Below are 15111 nucleotides of genomic sequence, written 5' to 3'. Positions count from 1 at the left end.
CACATTCTTTGGTGCTACTGTCCATTGAGCTGCACCTTCACGAAGTAGGCACATGAAGTGTACATCAAACTCCACCAAACCATTGATTTAATTTGCCCAATAACATTCAAAGATCTATTACTCCGCTCTCAACATTTATATAAAAAAGGATCTTGACTTATATATATATATATATAAGTCAAGATCTATATATATATATATATGCCAAAATATTGATCTACAAGTAGTTTGTAACTATAGTAGCTTCTAGAAACATAAAGTTAAAAGTACATTTAGTATTATCTGTGCTAAATGACAGTACTTGGGTAAAACTTCCCTCTGTAAAACGTACTAAACATTACAAGGCAATTTTGAACAGTTATAGTTATTCCTACTTTTATTTTTTTTTACTGGGTGAAGAATATTCTCTAACCAATACTAGTCTCTGACATGACTGTGAGGTATATTTGACTATCTCTTAGCAGGACAGACAAGCGTCTTTGTCTGTAGCTTTGATTGAACTACCTCTGTATCTGGCTGCGGTCACAGGAAAAGCTTGAGCAAGCAATCCACAATCTATTTCACAATGAACACTCAATGTGCAGTTGGGTGAAAAAGAAAGATTTCATACTTTTACCAGAGCCATCTCCCTCAAGGTATCAAGGATTCATATTCCTTGAACTGGGTGGTTACACAGGGGCTTCTCATATGTATCCCGTGTCTCATCCTACGGGCCAATACGGGCCAAAATAGTACCTGCTGATAAACCACGTTTATCAATTTGATCTGCTAATGATAGCATACTATCTCAGAGCCCACCGATATCTCTTGCAATTCAGTGGTCTTTTTGCCCTCAAATATGCAAATGATCTGTAAATCGCTCCCTCCTTTTCCCTCCCCTCAAGCCCCTCCTCTCTACGCAAAAACAGTGACAGAAAATTGAAACTGAAAACCAGTGACATTGTAAAAATCCTGAGTGTTAAAAAAACTGTCATCGAAAAAAGACAGACATCCAGAAAAATTTAAAGATTGAAATTGAAAACCCATCATAATGCATTAAAATATCAAAATTAAATAAAATGATATGATTGGGAGATTTTGATTTTTTAATGTTTGTGTTTTATTTTTCGGTTGAACATTTTTTAGTGCCAAAACTTGTTGTTTCAATGCCAATTTTTTATCTTCAATACCTCAGTTTACTGTCACTGTTCTAGCTCAATAATTTTGTTACATATTTTTCAACTAAAAAGGAAACAAGAATCGATAAGAGTACTATTAAAGTTGCTGTCGGTAGGATTGAGAGAAGTGAGGACATAGTCTCAGAATTCCTCCAAAAGCCTCCACAGCTCCTTCCAGCCCGCCGTGCCCGCGCACATGATACCATGGCAACAGAAGCCAGTCCAGATACGTAACATGACGTTCCCAATGGTAAGAAGTTAACACGGACTTTTGTCGACATTGCTAGACTATAACACGTTTTTTACTTACCATTGCTCACATCATTACCTGTGACTTTTTGTGAAAACAACATCGTCAGGGTTTTTGAACGTAGGCTAGCGTAAATCAGTTTATATTAGCTTGTTTATATACCTAGTGTTAGCTAGCACATTAGCTATTACAGAGTGTTACATGGTAGGCCTGTAAATTAACAGCTTTATTTTCAAATACATCATTTGTTGCCTTGCAGGATGACTGACGCTTTTTATTTATATTGGATAACATTATTTGAGGTTTGAGACTGGTACACTGGACTTCGCGACACACGAAGCACAGACAGAGACACTCACCTGCTCCGTGTGACAATGGCAGAGAGTGAAAGTCTCATTGTACTTGAAAGAAAATAAATTAATGGAGAAAACCCTTGTTTTCAGAAGTGTGACCACTGTTTTGCAATTAAATGCCCTTCCACGAGCAATCTGTGAAATATCTAGTGAAAGTGAAAGTAAACTCTACTTCTGCTGGTCCCAGTCAGAGACAACAGCTGCAGCCAGTGGATGGATGACTGAGGAGAAGTGAACAGGTTCATAGTGAAAGGCCTACAACCCTTTACACCAGTAGAGTCCAAGGGCTTTGACAGGCATTATGTTAGTCACATAACTCAACACACAACATCATGTACTAATATTAGTTAATTTTTCAAAATAGTGCTGTTCAGTGTTCAACAATTTACTGAGTACAGTATGAGAAACAAAACATTTGTCCATTCCATTTTATTCTCATTTGGTTAAATTGTTTCTACTAAAAAGGATACAAGTACTGTTAAAGTACCGGAAGCAGTATTAATAAAAGAGTACTGGCTCAATTTTTCCCTTCACACGCACACTTCACCTCTGCTGCTACAACTCCATCCTAGGGGAAACACTGAGTGCACAATTTTTTTCCCCTGCATACGCGCTTTACCTCCGCTGCTCCAGCTCCATCCTAGGGGAAACACTGAGTGACATAAATGTACAGAGTGGGGACAAGACCAAATTAAAGCTGCAAGCAGCGATGATCGGGCCCACGCACATATGTGCACGTTGGGTGTGTTGCGGATATCACTTCCCGTGTCCATTATATGTTGCTAGAGAATATCCAGGAATACCACATCATGTTTCTGTACATCATGCGTAGAGTACACCATGTAAATCGGATGATGTTTGTCACATTGGTCTGACTTTCTGTTGTCAGTAGATGGCGCTATGATTATGGCTCAAAATTTACATGTGTATGTGTTGAGAGGGAAGGTTATCATGCATGAGAAATTTGGTGAAGATATGACAACATGGAATGGAGTAATTCCACTCTTTCGACGAATTTCGATGTGCTGCCACAAAACATCAGACTGCCATAACTCGACGAAGAGGGCATCACACGAACACTGGCAGATCCCAAAATATCCCATCATCAAAGTGTTATTGTTGTTTTGAGCCAGTTTGAGGTGGATACGGTAAACCTGCAAGGCAGACAATGTTTAAAAAATAACAAAAATGTGGCAAATTTGCGTGCAAAATTAAAAATGGCCAACTTCCTGTTGGGTGGAGGTAATGGCACCCCAGGATTTTTTGTAGGTCCTGACATAATACAAGTGCCTACCAAATTTCTGTCATCTACATTTGAGGTGGATAAAGTAAAAGTGCAAGTCAGAGGAACGTCCCCTATCATGGAGCAACAGCAATCTTTCCCACAAGGCCATGCCCATGGGGTTCCATTGAATGCAAATCCTTTGATAACATTTCATCAACAAGGTCTTTAAATGACAGTGACCAAATATGGAATTGCTGTGATTAATCCTCTAGGAGGAGTCAGTGAAAGTAAGACGTCAGGAAAAATATGCTAATTTGCATGCGAAATTCAGAATGGCCGACTTCCTGTTGGGCGGTGGTAATGGCGCTCAGAGGCTTTCTGGTTGGTCCGTTTTTTGTTCATGTCCATCAAAAAAATTCATCAAAATTATCTAAAAGCATTTCTTGTGCAAAATACAAGCTGTAGTGTGACCATGGGAAGTTCATCTTTGTCTGGTGTGATTTTGGTAACACTACAGTTAAGAGCTGTGAACCTATTGATTTTTTTGTGGATCTCATCTTATGGGTTGCACTTTGCATACGGTCCCTGGGCACTCGCCTCACACCTGTCTCGCTGCCGCTGCACATAGAGACACATGTTATTCCTCCAGCCCGGAATTCAGGTCACTTGGATGAAAATGTTACTTTGCGGTGTTTATTTCTTTCGCCGCTGTGTTTAGTCTTTCGGCGTTGTGTTTAGTCTTTCGGCGTTGTGTTTTGTCTTTCGGCGTTGTGTGTTTTCTTTCGCGCTGTTTTTTTCTTTTGCCCCTGTGTTTAGTCTTTCGACGTTGTGATTTGCACTTCAGGGCCACCGTACCAGTGCTCTCTTCCAAACTTTCCCGAAACTGAAACTGAAATTGTCTTCTTCAGCGAGCAGCAGAACGCAGTGCCGCTCCTGATTGACTGATTTTAAGCAGCAAGTTTTACTTGCCTGTAGAGGTCGTTCTTCGTACAATATTGCTTAGACAAATGTTACTTTTCTTACATAGTGTTTTCTGTTTCTCCACACAAAATTATAAAGTATGTTATCAATGGTCATAGAGGTTTGTTGTTGTTCACATCTAGAGATAATGCTGCATAAGTAAGACGTGATGTGCCCTCTGCTTTGGATGGCAAAATTTTACTTCTCAGCGACAGATCCCTTTGAAGTCATAATTTAAAAAAAAGCCCCCAATCACCACATAATTTTTTAAAACAGAATTATTCTGTTTCAAATAAATGGACTGGTTAATGGACTGTATTCATATAGCCATATAGACATATAGCGCTTATCTAGTCATAAAGACTAGTGAAAGAGCTTTACAGAAGTCACATTCACAAAGCAATTTTTTTTCTATCATTCATACACGTTCATACAATACTGGAATAACCACCAGAGGCAATTTAGGGTTAAGTGTTTAGACCAAGGACACACATCCGCAGGTGGACTGGCGAAGGTGGGATCGAACCGCCAACATTTAGGTTGATGGACCAACAACTCTACCTCCTGAGCCACAGCCGTCCGAACTTCTAAATGTATGAATACTGTTGGATCTAAAGGAGACTTGGAGTGACACAGCTCTATGGTCTGTGTGAGGAGTTGTTAATACATCAACAGTTTTGTTATTCCCATTTAGACGATCAGAAACTAAGCCATTATCTATACTTGACATAGTAGTGTAAGGATTTTTGTTTCTCCATTTTTTTTCTTCATTTCTTACTAAATGAAATTTTTGCATGAATTTCATCAGATTAGAGGCAGAATCTAACAATATATATTATTTTATAAGTCCCTGAGCTCAACCAATATGTATTTCTAATAGTTAATCATGTCACTATTCTAATAGAATGCACATTTTTTATAAACATTAGGTTTTTTTTAAAAATTATGACGCCAAAATGTTACCGCATACCAGGAATCACCAAAGTAAGCTAGCCCTAACATTACAAGCTAACTAGCTAGCAGGCAAACTCGAAAGGTTGGCAAGCACTTTCCTCTTGAAAACACATATAAATGTACAGAGATATATAACATATTAATTTTGACTTGAAAGCAGTTCAAAAGATGATAGTGAGGAGTGAAAACTGAAAACTTAGACTCAGCCAAGAAACTTAACGTATTCACTGGCCGCCATACCTGCCGAGTTGTGGGAGTCAGGTTGACGGAAGTGAGGCAACCAGGAAGTGGGTGGTGCCTTCAGCATCAGAGAGTCAGAGGGAGGGTCTGGCTGCAGACCGCTGGAGCTGTGGAGCTCCACGCTAGACCGGAAACACGTGACCTGCATACAATAAGGAAGTAGCTGGGTGATTTTCGATTTAATTCTATAAAAGAACTTAAATGAGTGTTATTAAATCCTTTTTCAGTATCTTAGACAAACTAATGTAATTGAGTAGATATACGATATGCTACAGTTTACTATAAAGTAACTATAAAGTATAGTAAACTGTATACAGAACAAACAGATAATAATAACATTGCCAGGGGTAGCCTATAATATATAAGGATATTTAGAGAGACGCATATGTTTAAAGTTTTCAAAGCCTTTTTGTCATTGGTTTTGGAAATTAAATTCAAATAATGTTCAACCTCATGGAGGAAAAGTACAAAATTGTTTTTTTACTGCTGAATTACATTTATTAAAGGGGCCATATTATGCTCCAGGCACCTTTTCAGCCTGCCTCCACGTATATTTGGTCATCTGGGGTGTCTGCCAGCCCACGACGAATAAAAAGAAAACAATGAGTCGTTGATTCGTGGTTTGGGTTGATCGTGCAGACGGTCTGTAAACGAGCCATTCACAGCCCGGGCGTCAAGTGACGTAAGTTGACTCCTGCTACTGGGGCGACCACGCCCCCAACCTGAGCAGCACCTCCCCCTTGAAGTGCGGAAAAACAGATCGCGGCTCCCGGCTCGAGGCTGCCGGCGTTCGGTCGCGGCTGCCGGCTTTCGGTCGAGGCTCCCGGCTTGCGGCTGCCGGCGGTTGATCACGGCTCCCGGCTTGCGGCTGCCGGCGTTCGGTCGCGGCTCCCGGCTCCCGGCTTGCGGCTGCCGGTCGCAGCTGCCGGCGCTCGGTCGCGGCTGCCGGCGGTCGGTCGCGGCTCCCGGCTGCCGGTGGTCGGTCGCGACTGCCGGCGGCCGGTCGCGGCTCCCGGCGAGAACGTGTTCTGGGCCTCCCGGGTCTCTACGTCGTGTTTGTGCCTTGTTACGTGCGACTGTTGTCATGGCAGCGCAACGCCGTAGTTGCGCAGCAGACGCGGGGAGGAGCGAGGAGGAGCGAGGCGGAGCTTTGCGGAACACGAAGGGAGGGGGGCGAGGAGTGAGCAGGAAAGTACTGGAATCGACCGTAGTCTCACAGGGCTGTTTATACAGAAAGAGGAGGGTGCTGTGTGGCTTGATCCTTGAGGTGTTTTGACATGGAATGGCAAAGACATGTAGTTCACACACCTGAAAACCAATGTAACTTGTGTAAAAGGGGGCATAATATGGGCCCTTTAAAGTGACATTTGGCCATTATAATTAATACATTTATTAGAAAGTTCTTATTTTCTCTTCTTTGACTTAAAATCAAACAAAATACCACATTCTCCCACCTTAATGCATAATCTTTATAAATATTGTCAATGATGAATCTAATGAAGTTTTGCCAGAATTTTCTGGTGTGTAAACAATGCCAGAAAAGGTGCAAAACAGTTTCTGGGTGGTTTTCACAGATAGTTTGTGTTTATGTCTCTTTTAAATTTATCCATGTAGTGATTTACAGGGTAATACCTGTGAATGATTCTAAACAAGACTTCCTTCACCTTGTTCACAATCAGGTATTTGTGAGGAATCATCCAGACTTTTTTCCAATAAATGTCATTTACAGAACGTACCCAATATGAAATAACATGTGGAATAGATACAATTTCTTTCTGAAACAAAGCACGCATGTTCTTATTACTTATTACTCTTACAATTTTTTCCAACTGGTTAGTCGGCTGGATTAGGGAGGGAGACAGAAGTGGGTGGAGCTCTGCCTGTATTTCTAAAAAGCATTATAGTGCCTGATGGAATGGCATCAAATACTGTTGCAAATTATTTCAGTGTATAACTAATATAAAATATTGTATGTTGCTAAAACTGATTGTCCCTCTCCATTGAATATATAGTTCACCAGCAGAATCTGATCATGTACCCATCTCTCAAAAAGGTGCAAACTACTTATATTTATAGTCTGCCCTCCAGTGGCAGTTGGAAGCTGGATGATTAAGGGATGCAAGCAGCACAGCCCTTACATTCTACTACAATCGGCCTGGCCAAAATAAGTAGTGACAATGGCAGAGGCCTAGAATGAAGGAAGTGAAAATCGCAAGAGGTTAATAGCTAGTAGCCAAAGAAAAATGGTGGACTGAAATGTTTTTGGACTTCTTTATACTAATTATTTCCATGTCTGGTACAGTACGTACTGAAAAGTAGTGTGGATGCTGATTCAGGGAGAGAGATCCTGTTACTTCCTTTATCACTTTTTCCACTATGCTATATGTTGACCTACAGAGCATTGAGTGGGGGTTTCTATCAGTGGTGGTGAAACAACTGAAACAATTTCCTGCCTGGAGCTCTCTGCTGAGTTCTAGTTTGCCCATTATTGAACCAGTCATGAAAGAGGGAGACGGAGTGAGAGCAAGTCTGACAGACAGACAGACGGAAAAGAGCTTTTCTGTTTGCTGAGTTAATACCATTCAGTAGATTGTTGGAGCTCCACTGGCATGTTTTCATTGACGCGACCCTACAAGCACCAAAGGCTGTTTCTCTTTTCACTCATTCCAGCTGACAACTAATCCAGGTAAACTGACTTATCCCTTTGTCTTGTTAAGTCCTGTTTTTTTGTTTTCCCTTTTCTGCACCATTGATTGTACTTGCTGTCTGTCTGACCTCTGCTGTCTGCACTCTTAAGTCAATTAATTTCTCTCAACTTGTTGAGTCAGAGAGAACATTTAGTTTCTCAGTTTTTCTCAGCATGTGTAGATGTACACATTCAGCTATGTGTGGTAAAAGCACTAATGTAAGCACTTTAGAGGGTTGTGGATTCTTGAATATCAATCGCAGACACATGTTCCACTGATGTACATATGACTATGACAACCATTACTGATATGCGTTGAATAAAACTTGACTTTGCCTCACATGTCAACCTAATCTAAAAATATCTTATTTCTTCACGAACAGTAGTATTCCGGTTTATACACACCATTAGTCATCAAAATGTGACAGTGTGATTGTTTTAAGTTTTAGATCAAGTGTCAGGTAGAAATTTTGTCGGGGTTTGCTATTAAAAAACCCCAAAACAAAATAATAATAATAATGTCTTCCAGCACGCCAATCATTCTCTTGCTTTATTTCTGCAAACCTCAGTTTAGTAAACTGTTTTCACATGTCACCATCCTCTTTTGGGAGAAAATAGATCATTATACCGACTTTAAAAAAACTTTCTAACAAGTCAGTGAGGCATACAATATTTTTTTCAAACCTACTGAAGCACTTATCAGCACCACTTATCCTAATAACTCTAATTTCTCTTTCACTTGATCTCCACTCAGATACAACCAAAAACTCACATGCAATTTAATATCTGCATATATATAAGTAATATCAACAAACTTTCTTTTGTTTGTGTGTCCACAAGTATGTTAATATTTGCATAGGATGCATGACTCTATTATTGCATGTGGTTGATTGTACACTGTAAAGAAATAGTACAGACATTTTTGCTGAATATTTAATATTACCTGGGTATCCTGTATTACTTAGTTTGACTTTTCCTTGATTGGGGCTGACATTTGGAGGGGTATGAGCAAAATGTGACTCCATTGAAAAATGTTCAAACTGGTTAATTTATGTTTCAAACCACGTTAATTAGCTCACCTCACTGGTTGATGTTTTCAGTGTTAAAGACTCAAGTAATTAGACAGAATCACCTTTTTTTCAAGGTACCGTATGCACATTTTGCCTGTTTTGCATTTGCAACACACTTACGTACATGAACATATGCCTACATAGCAGCAGAGCATGTGAACACATTTTTCCTTGACACGTGTGTATTTCCGTGTGTGTGTGGGGGGGCATCGATTAGCCCGTGGGGGAAGCAGCCCTCGCTCCAGCTGCCCACTGGGTGTGAAGGACACTGATGTGACAGCACTAATTACCGAGGCAGGAAGAGCTACAAATATTCATGGCGGCAGAGCAACACGGCTCTGCAGGGCTAAACCCATCTTCCACCAGCCTTTTTATGCCTCTCATCCCTCAGGGCTGAATTGTATTTCAAGAGTGTCATGCCAAAATTAGATATTATCTACAAAGAGACAAGTCAAATGAAACACTGCTTTGCCTTATGGGATGTAAAGGCATGATATGACAGGATTAACCCAAAGAAAGTCTGATCTATAAAGAATCCATAAAACTTATAACCTCCATTTAAATATGAATCCAAAGGTTGTTGTTTTTTTTCAGAATAATCTTCATAGCTTTTTTAAAAGTTTTCGTTACTTTTATTTAAACCTACATTAATAGATTTTTGACCACTTGGGGACAGCACAACAAGATGTTGTACATTAAAATCATGTGAGGCTAACATAGCTGATGAAGTCCAGTAAGTCCAATATTTATTTTAACATATATAATAATTTATCATGTTTGAGCTCTGTTTTTTTAAGATGCTGGTGGCCCACAGTGTGTTCGTTAGAGGTTTTTTGATAACAGATGCCTACTGCAAAAAAGAAATGCAAATTACCTGATATTGTGCTTTTATCTTGCTGTTTGTCAGACATTGGCTGAGTTGCATGTGATGTAATTGATTGTTTTTAGAGAAGACATTTGACTGGTAGGAAAAGCACAGATATCATCAATGACATTATGACAATAATGTCAATAATTTTACAGCATTTTTTAACAAACAAGCAGAATAACTTGAAAAGAAAGAAGGAGCTAATGACCAACTGATATGCAGAATATTCTATTTAGGTGGATGCATGGCCAAATTGATATTGATATTACCTGTACTTCTCCAGCTGTGACAAGGCAATAAGTTGTGAAAGGGGTTTGTAGAAAGATGAATATAACCACACAATTTCTGTGGCGGTCCCATCAGCAAATATTTTATTTTATAACTGCTCTTACCAGTCCTGTTTCCAACAGCATCTTGCCCGCATCTAGAGTCCTGTGAATAATACTGTGAATGTATATAACCTGACCGCCCCTCTGCCGCGGGAATATGGTGGCCTTTATCTTTGCTGGTGGTGTCCAATGTTCATTCAATGTGTGAATTAGTGCCACATGGGATATGTTACCCTCACATTTGTTTTTAATTATGCACATTTCCATTGACGTGGCCCTGCTGTTAATTATTTTCCCATTGATCTGCACTGTAACCCAACATGCAGGTCAGTGAACACGAGCTGCTGCTGCAACTGCAAGTGGCTTGTATTACAGTTGTAATGTAATGATACACTGATACCAGTTTCACAGAAACACACATGCAAACCTGTACAGAAATGATTACACTAATATACATGCACGATTACATAAAAACAGACACAGGTATCTGGGTTCCTATAAACACACACACACACACACACACTTGCAGTGTGTAATGTTACATATAGCCAGAATACAGAATACAGAATGCAGAATACATATAATACAATTCTCTGTTGCTCCTTAAACTCTTCGCATTTGATGTGGGACTGACACTTTCCATGTCAGCTTATTTTGTCATTACATTTTTTTGCAGACTTTGCTTTTATGCCATTAATAAATGCAGAGTCAATATGAAGCCTCTCTTGTGTATATGGGCCTAAATCTCTAATATCAGACCAACCTGCACACTGAACTGACCCGTCTGTGGTGACAGACTCTCTCCATTTAGCAAAGCCTCCTGGCTCAATGGACCCTGCATATATAGCCACAGAGGGCGAAACATTAGCTTGTAAGTCTGGGTTGTTTGGTCCATGTTCATTTGTGTGAACTTGGGACTGTGAGTTCCCCTGGGGCTTGGAGGTTGCCCTCCATCCTTCCTGAAGATGTATCATTCTCAGTTGAAATTCTTGGATTTATTGTGATGGTCCTGTAAAATATGATGATATGCTGCTCTGAACCCTTTTCCTTTTTCCCTCCTAGCTAGCTTTATTTTTCGCTGAATAATCGTGCTTCGTTACATTCTGAAAAGCCGTGCATGGATCAAGGCTAATGGAACAGATCCTTAGGTAAATTAGCGGGCGCTGACGATGTGGGTGGTCCAATTTGGGTTTTATTGTTTTATCGCATTGCAGGCTGTTACGTTACATAAACACTTTTCAGCACTTTAAGGTGGATTTATGCTTGACGCATCGGTCCGCACGAACGGCCGCGGTGACGTCACAGCCGTTCCCAGTCCATCTATACTCGCGCGTCTAGGCACGTCTGGCACACCCACTTCAGTGCAGTCTCCTCCCCAGACACAGGGTGTCGCTGCTGATAAAAGGCTCCACATGGGTGAAATCGACACAAGAAGAAGAAGGATGCCATCAACAACCGTGGCACCGGCAGCGGCAATGCTACTGTTGATGATCGAAGAGGAGGAATTGATCCTTTCAAGCTTGCTTCAAAGAAAGAGACGAAAGAGAAGGCGTGCTCTGTTCGTCCTCTGAACGAAGACAGACATGCCATGGGCGAATTCAACATCCTGGTCAACTCCATGCGAGAGACGGACGAAGAAATGCACTTCGCATATTTCCGCATGTCTGATCAGCGTGCAGGAGAGGCTAGCGGTCACGCTGAGGATCCCGGCATCTGGGAGCAATGAAAGAACCGTTGCTGCCAGCTATAAACTGGGAGCGTCGACCGTCTCCACCATCGTCAGCTAGGTGTGTGCGGCTATCTGGCAGGCACTGAAAAGTGACTTTGTGTCCTTGACCAAAGGCGATCAGAGCCCCTCCACATGCAGGAAGTGACTATTTAAATTACAAAGGTGAACATTCCATCGTGCTCATGGCCATCTGTGATGCAAACTACCGTTTCACAATGGTGGACATTGGAGCCTACGGTCGTGAGAGTTATGGGGGAATCTTCCAGATCAGTCGTTTTGGATCACAACTCCTGCAGAACACCCTGGACCTGCCCCAGCCTGTGAACCTGCCTGGCACTAACACCAAGCTGCCTCATGTGTTCGTGGGAGATGCCGCCTTCCCACTGCAAGGGAACTTGATGCGTCCATATCCAGGTAACTTTCTTAAGTTGTTGTACATTAAGTATGTCACCTGTGCCTGTGTTATATATCTGTTCAGTATTTGTATATCTGAAAATATTTTTTTCAACTTTTACAGGTGCCAATCTGGACGATGCCCAGAAGACCTACAACTACTGGCACTCAAGGGCCCAGAGAACCATTGAAAACACCTTTGGTATCTTGGCAGCACGCTGGAGGATTCTGGGCAGGCCTATTGACTTTCACCCAGACAAGGCTGTGGCTGTTGTGAAGGCTTGTGTTGCCCTACACAACATGCTGGCACACACTGATGCTGCGGTGTCTTCAGTGTGTCACTACATCCCACACACCTTCCCAGACGATGCAGCACAAGGACTCTCCACCGCACCTGCATCCCGTGCTGCACTTGAAGTGAGGAATGACCTAAAGTCATTTTTCCTCACAGAGGAAGTGTTCCCTGGCAGGACAATGTCATCCGGAGAGGTTCCCTTCACTGAGCTGCTTCTTTAAATTGTAATTTGTGGTTCCGAAATAAAAATGACTTTGATCTTACTGTGCTACCCTTGTGTCCTGTTTTTTCGCTCCCCATAAAAATATCATTACACGTGAGATTAGTCTTGATTCTGTGAAGCCCAAATGTGCGAAAATGAGCAATTATGATGGCACCAGCTGATGACATAAAGGGGATTTCAATAAATTGTGATGTTAACAAGATAAAGATTGATGTTGATGTTTGGTAAATCCTGTGACGCTGGTGACTTCAAACGGATGGGTTATCAATAAGGTTGTCATTGAATTATATTGGCTAAATTATGTATATTGCCCTAGTTGGAAAGTGAATTTCAGAATCAGAATCGGTTTTATTGGCGAAGTAGGTGAAACACGAATTTGACTCCAGCTTTTTTACACTCTCAATTTACAAAGGTACACACAAACATTTAACATTTACCTATTATATACAGGATAAAAAAATAAGAATAAAAATTGTGAACATGAATAATGCAATATGGGTTTATTGTTATGAAGGGATTGTTCATATCACTATGATGTCAAATGTCAACCCTCACACTGAACAACACTGTCTGGCTAGCTTGCTACTTATCATAAACAAAGGAATATTTGCATCTCCTGATCACAAATTCTAGATCATTTGCACCTATCACTGAACAACACTGTCTGGCTAGCTTACTACTTATCATATACAAAGGAATACTCATGGACGGGTCGTACAGGTGCCTATACAGGCGGACCTGCTCGCACAATCTCGCCTCGAACTCGTCCATGTTCCATCAGTTGAATGCGCCGGACGGGCGTTTCTTTATGCTTGTGCGTCTGCAGTCCTCTCCTGAACCAGAGGTGTCGCTGCAGACAAAACGCTTGAATCACCACCACAAGAAGAAGAAGGAGGCATCCAGCTACGTGGCAACGGTGACAGAGCTGGTGTTGGGATCGGTAGATTAGGACAAAATTGTGATTTTAAACTTGCTGTCAGAAAAGCGACATAAATGAAGAAGGTGGTCCGTTCGTCTTCCGAACGACAACAGACACATCGGGGGGAAACCTCCCCTCATTCTCCCTGAACAACACTGTCCGGCTCGAACTTTCACTTTTAAACACTTTTAAACTTCACGTTGTAGGACAGATCTCAACAGGGCGAACAATTATACTCTGTTTGTACCATCTGTGAATATTTGCCTCACAGACGGAACATATAAGTGGAGTTTTGCCTCCAACTCGTCCATATCGCCAATGCGCCGGACGCACCAAGTAACAAGAAATCAGAGGTGCACTACCTCGCGAAAAGGCCCCGACCCACCCAGTGAGCCACAGGAAGTGACCTCAAAATGACGTCACCGCTGCCGCGCGGATGGTCCAATGCGTCAGGCATAAATCCACCTTTAGTTGTCTCGGTGCGGTTTGGACACCGGTGTTTCCTTCTTTCATGGTGTATATGTGTGTGTGTGTGTGTGTGTGTGTGTACGGCGCCGGTGTGCATGTCGTGTGTGTGTAGGAATGGACGAGTGCGTATGCTTGTGCAAGTGTGAACGTGAACCGGCACCTGCATACGGCTGTGAACGGCTCTGCATAATCACCATCTCCCCTGTGACAGGAGAGCAGATGAAAAAAAATCGCACCCTGCATATACCTGAAGTGTCTTTTTACCATTTGACAAGCTGTCCCTCTACTTCCTCACCAGGATGAACCATGGAGACCGAGAGATGGGCGTCTCTCACCTTCGCTATGAGGAGGAGGAGGGTGAGTGTGTGTGTGCGTGCCCCTGTGTGTGGTTATTATCTCTTCTAGACACATCATAGACTGGCCCTTTGTAAATAGAAACAGGAAATTAAGTCATTACACCTACTTTGCCTCTTGATATTACCATGAGAGAGGTGATTCATCACACTAATTTATAATTTATAATTTGTTGTGAGAGTTTGTGTGGGTGAATGTTGTTAATGAGCTGCAAATGAGGAGTCAGGATTGACATGAGATAGCCTGTGTGTCCAGGTGTATCTGTGAATAAATTTTTCAGTGTTGGGGAGTTGTATATGGATGTTCGTGGGATTTTTGTTTGTGTGTGTGTTCTTTTTTGACAGACACCCAAACACTGCCTTCATATTGAGCAGCAGATTAGCAGGTTTTCTTCATTTTGCAAACATCCAGTACTGGTTTGCATTTGACTAGAGTTTAGTTATTCCTCATGGAGTTTTGTTTGCAAAAATTTTTTGCAAACTGCCATTTGGCAGCAGATGATCAAACTCACATCATCCAGGTTTTTCGTTGCAAAACAGAGATTATAAAACCAAACACAAAATCACAGGAAATCTAAGGACTGGGTTTCTAAATTGACTTGATTTGCTTTTGTTTTAGACAGTGCCAACAGAGAATAC

General features: G+C 41.5%; 2 protein-coding genes across 4 annotated transcripts in view; both read left to right on the top strand.

Annotated features, from left to right (window-relative positions):
- The first annotated feature begins 7556 nt into the window (after positions 1-7556).
- Positions 7557-15111, top strand: part of slc4a5a (solute carrier family 4 member 5a) — a 62838-nt gene continuing 55283 nt past the window's right edge. For all 3 annotated transcript variants that reach the window (XM_035641056.1, XM_035641055.1, XM_047329309.1), the window contains exons 1-2: positions 7557-7825; positions 14418-14476. In XM_035641056.1, the coding sequence (XP_035496949.1) occupies positions 14419-14476 (58 nt within the window). In that variant the 5' untranslated portion in view covers positions 7557-7825; position 14418. The remainder of the gene's footprint in view (positions 7826-14417; positions 14477-15111) is intronic.
- LOC118314536 (protein ALP1-like) lies at positions 11279-12745 on the top strand. Its single transcript, XM_035641058.1, has 2 exons — positions 11279-12235; positions 12339-12745. The coding sequence occupies exons 1-2, from the start codon at positions 12004-12006 to the stop codon at positions 12728-12730; spliced, it is 624 nt and encodes a 207-aa protein (XP_035496951.1). The 5' UTR covers positions 11279-12003; the 3' UTR covers positions 12731-12745.

This window comes from Scophthalmus maximus, chromosome 19 (genome assembly GCF_022379125.1).
Source record: "Scophthalmus maximus strain ysfricsl-2021 chromosome 19, ASM2237912v1, whole genome shotgun sequence".
Lineage (NCBI taxonomy): Eukaryota > Metazoa > Chordata > Actinopteri > Pleuronectiformes > Scophthalmidae > Scophthalmus > Scophthalmus maximus.
This window is presented reverse-complemented; position numbering and strand designations above follow the sequence as displayed.

What these genes read in the sequence shown, in the direction of transcription:
- LOC118314536 (XM_035641058.1), top strand. Translation starts at nt 12,004, where the DNA reads ATGGCCATCTGTGATGCAAACTACCGTTTCACAATGGTGGACATTGGA. An exon ending in CTTGATGCGTCCATATCCAG is followed by an intron (nt 12,236 to 12,338) that starts GTAACTTTCTTA and finishes CAACTTTTACAG; the next exon opens with GTGCCAATCTGGACGATGCC.